The 6,000-nt window shown below is 42.8% G+C and overlaps 1 protein-coding gene across 1 annotated transcript in view; it reads left to right on the top strand.

Annotated features, from left to right (window-relative positions):
• lama2 (laminin, alpha 2) overlaps positions 1-6,000 on the top strand; it is a 188,888-nt gene that overhangs the window by 141,792 nt on the left and 41,096 nt on the right. Inside the window, exons 40-44 of the mRNA XM_030047861.1 lie at positions 964-1,080; positions 1,310-1,473; positions 2,464-2,602; positions 4,684-4,786; positions 5,226-5,342. Coding sequence (XP_029903721.1) covers positions 964-1,080; positions 1,310-1,473; positions 2,464-2,602; positions 4,684-4,786; positions 5,226-5,342 — 640 coding nt within the window. The remainder of the gene's footprint in view (positions 1-963; positions 1,081-1,309; positions 1,474-2,463; positions 2,603-4,683; positions 4,787-5,225; positions 5,343-6,000) is intronic.

Raw genomic sequence — 6,000 nt, 5'->3', positions numbered from 1 at the left:
GTGGAATCAGTACACGTTAAACACCAGGGCTAGCCTCATTTGTCTCTCTATTTATGTTTGAAAACACTTAAAGGTGCACCATCTTCTCTATGAGAACCATGTGGATTAAACTATCAAATTACGTGCTTACTTTACAGGCTGTATAGAGTTTAAACCATACTCACTTCAGTCGACCTTCTGAAGTGTTGGATAGAGTATTTTTAAAAATCTGCTTTGCCATGAAAAGGTAACTGTAACCAGCCTATGATTGCTCTGATAGTTTCATGGGAAACAAAGCTTCAGTTTTACACACACACACACACACACACACACACACACACACTGTCTGTTACACTACTTAGAAGCATTATCAACATTGCAAAAAGCTTTTAGGCTCACTGGAGATGTTTGCAGATGAAATAATGGAAATGCATTTGTTGAATAAACACACACTATAGATCTAGGCTTGGCGTGATTGGCCTGACAAATGGCTATACATTATTTTGAAAATCAGCTCTGGATGATCCAAAATGGTATTTGTAAAATGTGTATTCCCCTTGATCACCTAGAAATGTTGTAGCACTGTTTACCTCAGTGTTGAAGGTACCTATCGTGGTTGCAAATGCCATGCAAGATAGACTGAGATAGAATGAGATTATTTTTGTTTGTTGCCATTACTTGGGAAGTTAGAAATTTACCAAATGCATTTCCTTTTTCATTTTGGGACACCATGAAACACATGGGCAATATTACCTGACAACAACTTCACCAAAATAGTTGCTTTCCATTTTCTTGTAGATGACTTGTTTACTATGCTCTACAGTCAGGAAACCTCTTCACTTCAGCACAGAAGGCAGAAATTCACCTCAATGACTTTTTGTTCAATGATTTTTTGTATTTGTATCCTGTGCTAAAACTTGATTAAACATCTTTTTTTTTATAAAACGGAAACATCACTACTGACTCTACATTGTTGTCTTGCAGAGGAAGCGTTCTGCAGTGAGTGGGGTGAAACAAGGAGCACAGGAAGTCCTTGGAGAAGGAGAGCGTCTTCTGGCCGAGGCTAACCAGCTCTCTGACAACATCAACAAGGAGATAGAGGTAAGACAACCTGCCAGAAACATCCAAAGCAAAGAGAGAGAAGCACGAGAGATAAACTTGTAGAAAGTTAAGGACATCACTATAACTCTTAATTCTGTTCTTGGACGTTCTGCCGGAGAAAAGCTTAGAGCTTCAACAAGAAAACTCATGGTTTAAATATGGACAGTTCTATGTCAAATCCACAATAAATAAAGTAAATGTTGTCACAATGTTTGTTTTCTGTCTGTAGGACTTGGAGGAGATGGGGCGAGAGTTGGATCCTCTCCACGAGCAGCTGGACTTTAAAGTCAGTCGCCTCGCTGATGGTTTGAGAGACGGCAGCCTGGCCGATCACGTGCAGGACGCAGAGACACACGCCCTGCAGCTGAACGAATCTGCTGCTATTCTGGATGGGTATGCACATATTACAACGTGGCTAGGTTGAATAATTGATTGTAATTGGTCAGTCGGTTGGTCTGATTGGTCAGTTCTGTGGTCTGTTATTTCTGAATAACAGACGGTTGTTAAGGATGTTGTCAAGCTGCGACCTCATCACCATCACCACCAAATTAACGCGCTTCATCAGAAAGTGTAGCTGCTGTGTGTGTTGTGGGTTAGCAAGCTAGCTTCCTACACAGAGAGCAGTCAGTTCAGTAGCTGCCTGGTGACAAAACAGGCAACATTAGGACCCCTGCTCCAACCACTGCAGACAGGGAAAAGTGGAGTAATATAATCCAGCAGCAGGTGAGTGCCTCTCTGAGCTACCTGTCTGCATGTCATCAGGTAATTTAGCCACATGGCAACCTTGAAACTGAAACAGGATGGCGCCCCCCACCATCACAAATAGTTTTATTGTGATTGCTGTGCTTTTCCAACAGTCATGTTTGTATGTAGACCGCTCTACAAACCATGTAGAAAGTGAAATAATCCACTCCGGGATGGTCTGTTATTGGAAAATAATAAACTCAGCTGAGGAATCCTATGACACAAAGCAGAGGGGTGTTCTCCACTATTGTCTTGATCGTTATTTTTCAGTAACAGACCGCCTCGGAGTGGATTAACCCTTAGTTTAGCAGATTGTTGCAGAAATGGTTGAGTCACTGCAGAAATGTGAAAACACAGCCCTGATAATAATTGGAGGCAGAAGTAGCTTAGACATAAGAAGTAACTACTTGTGACAGAAAGTTTGCTCTGCTTGGGGAAAGGTGGGTGGCGAAAGTGATTGAGCTCCGGCCCTCCTCAACAGCGTGCCCTTGAGCAAGGCACTTAACCCACAGCTAAACCTCCAGTGACTTAGTTTTTAATTGCTTGACACAACATGCATAATGTAATGAAAGAGAAATAAACAATTTGACATATCTCCTCTCCTCGTCTCCTCTCCTCTCCTCTCTCTTCTCCTCTCAGGATTTTGGCTGAAGCTAGGAATCTGTCCTTCAATGCGACAGCTGCCTTCAAGGCCTACAGTAATATTAAAGCGAATGTCGACGCAGCAGAGAAGGAGGCAAAGACAGCCAGACAGAGAGCTGCTGAGGCACTGGCACTGGTGAGAGTGCATACACACACACACACACGCACACACACATACACATACACACAAACACACACACAGACCCACACACATTCAATTAAACGTATGTGCAGTCTGCAGCAGCTCTGCAAGTGGACAGCTGTCTTTGATCTCTGGGTGGTGCACTGGGAGGACAGACTGTCTTTTGACTTGGTGACCTGGGTTCAAGCCCCTTGGCTGGGAAGAATTTGCTCAGCCGAAGTTTTCCTGAGCAAGCCACCGAATCCCCACCAGCTACAGAGGTGCAAACAAATGAAAATGTTCCTACAATGATTAATGGAGTATCCGATTAACGAGTAATGTAATTGGGGGCGCCCCGGTGGCTCACCTAGCTGTGGCATACTGTGCATCAGTGGTTTCATTCTTGACCAAGGGCCTTTGCTGCATGTCATCCCCTTCATAATGTCATAACACAGAGATGGAAAAAAATGAAACAAAAAGTAATGTAATTAAAAAGTAATGTTATCATTTCAGTGGAATAATCACAGATGCCTCACCTCCAGAAAATCACCCTGGGCTCTGTTAGTAACACAGAAGTTACATTAATACTTGGAGGGCTAATTTATGAAACAAAAAGATGAAATTAAATGTTGACTCGTACAAACTGAACTGAGCTGCCGTGGTATCTGAACATCAGATATTTACCAGGTCAGCTTTTTAATCCACCAGAGGATATCAGTGCAGTCAATAAAGTACCAAATGGCTCATCTTTACCCATCCTACATCATGTACCACTGAGGACCATCAGCACTAATCAATTCTCCGTAATTCCAGTAAAGAGTGTGCTTATTGATGGTTTCATTAGTTAACTCCACTCAAGTAGTTTATAGATTTTCTCATGTTGTGACAACAAAGAGACAAGAAAAGGAATGAAATCAAATCGACAAAAGTATGCACACAAACACTCACAAACACACACGCGTGCATGCCCTCACAAATAGTAGATACTGAAGTAGAGGCACTCTCACTGCTGGTTCTCGGTCATGAAAGTATACACTTTGAGCACAAGAGATACTAGTATGTGCGTGCGTGCGTGCGTGTGTGTGTGTGTGTGTGTGTGTGTGTGTGTGTGTGCGTGTGTGTGTGTGTGTGTGTGTGTGTGTCCTGCATGCGGTAACAGTAATGTAAGCTCTCACTCCCCATTAGTCATGGCTGAGAGATCAAAGCACTCCTCTGTCCCTCTCTTTCCTTTCTTTCTCCTCTCTCACTCCCTCTCTTTCATTATCATGACCACACACACCTGAAGTCCCCTCTTTCTTTCCTCTTTCCCTTTCCTGAATATATTCCATTTTCTCTTCCTTCTCTGCTACCACTCTTCCTCTACTCGTTCCATCATACTCCTTCGCCTTACTTTACCTTGCCTTGCCCTTTCCTTTCCTTTCCTTTCCTTTCCTTTCCTTTCCTTTCCTTTCCTTTCCTGTCCTTGTTGGTGGTTGGTGGATCTGCTATTTTGTCACAATTTGTGTGCTGATGTGCTGTTGGTGTTTGGGTCCCTCATAAAGACCCACTGAGCAGAGCTGTATAGGGTTGCAACTTTATGGATTTGTGTGTATGTGGGGTGGGGTTCAGGTATGCGTTATAGCTGGCATATGTGAGGTTTTTTTGAGGTAGGATCTTTACACTCCATATATGTTAAGATGTTGTTGGGTTGTTACTTTTAAGTGACAGTTCTCCCCTTCTTTTTTTCATTTGTCATTTGCTCATTCTCTCTTAAATTCTCTCTCTCTTTCTCTGATTTCTTTCCCTCTTGCAGTAAAAAGGTGAGGGAGGTAAAAATAGACAGTTGGAAGGAGGCAGAAAAATACATACAAAGAAAGAAAGAAAGAAAGAAAGAAAGAAAGTAAAGGGTTAGAGGTCGAGAGAAAGTGTAGTTAATTGGCATTGTAAAGTAGTGCTTTGATGTTATAAGAAGGTATGCAGATTACTGCACCTATAGTACAATATGCGCTGTATGCAAATTATTCCTTAGAAATGTCTGCAAGGGTTATGAAGTCGCATATTTTCTTCTGTGTTTCCACTCTGTGTGTGTGTGTGTGTGTGTGTGTGTGTGTGTGTAGGCTTCAGGTCCAGAGGTCCCAGTTAAGGAGGCAGCCAAAGGTTCCCTCCAGAAGAGCTACAGACTGCTAAATCAAGCTAAACAACTTCAAAATGATGTCGAAGGTACTCTGTGTGTGTGTGTGTGTGTGTGTGTGTGTCTGTGTGTGTGTGTGTGTGTGTGTGCCTGTATTGTATAAGAGTTTCATTATGCAACACTATTCAGTGGCTAAACTATAGAAAAAAGCATGTATAGATGAAAAGATCACTTTAGTTGTGACTATGAAAATAATATGATGAAAGCAGTGCTTTAATGTATTGTATTTGATGCAATTATTTCCAAACAAGATACAAATCATTGGGCTATTAACTGTGGTATAAGCAGCTGGAGCCGATTCATTTATCACAATAATGATTAGCAGTTTTAAAAGGAGCATTCTTTATTCCCTCACAACAGTTTGTTGGCAGTTACTGTCACTCCTCATTTTTCTGTCTCTCCGCCTTTTTGCCTCTGTATCTCAATCTGTGTCTGTATGTGTGTGTGTGTGTGTGTGTGTGTGTGTAGAGAATGCAGCCAGTGTGGCCGGGTTGAAGGGCAGAGTTAATGCAGCCAAAGACAAAAACAAAGACCTGCTCAAAGCTGTCAACGAATCCATGGCAACACTCAACGCTATCCCCAATGGTAAGAACCTAGGAATACACTGTGTGTGTGTGTGTGTGTGTGTGTGTGTGTGTGTGTGTGTGTGTGTGTGTGTTAGATAGAGAGGGTGTGTGTGTGTGTGTGTGCGTGTGTGTGTGTGTGTGTGTGTGTGGATCGATATTAGTGTAGCACTGCATGGAGAGAGGTCAGCTGCTCTGGTAAACTCAACTTGACACTTGTCAATATTCTCTCTCTCTCCCTCTCTCTCTCTCTCACTCACACACACGCGCGCACACACGCACACACACACGCACACACAGAAAGAGAGAGAGAGGGAGAGAGAAGGAGAAATGAATTGCACTTATAGTGAATTTGTTGGACCAAAGGGAAAGTTGAATGCATGGTTGAGTTCTGTAGTAATCACCACACACATATCAGCAAAGTTTAGATCCAAGGGGTGAACACAGCTTGTTCACTTCAAATCCCTGCAGATCAGTTTAACACAACACTTTACAACAGCAACACATCCTGGAGCCTCAAATGGCTGAGGCTGGAGACACACTAGAGGATTATCGGCCAGACTTCAACTCCATTTACCCATCTCAAAACCCTGTTCAGATGTGGGTTGGGACTGTGGGTGAACAAGTACTGTGTGCTGGTGTGAAGGGTTTAGAGGCTTTAATCTGAACCACTCACAGCC

The sequence above is a fragment of the Myripristis murdjan genome, chromosome 24, assembly GCF_902150065.1.
Source record: "Myripristis murdjan chromosome 24, fMyrMur1.1, whole genome shotgun sequence".
Classification (NCBI taxonomy): Eukaryota; Metazoa; Chordata; class Actinopteri; order Holocentriformes; family Holocentridae; genus Myripristis; species Myripristis murdjan.
Note: the sequence above shows the minus strand (reverse complement) of the source record. Positions and strands in the feature narration are given on the sequence as shown.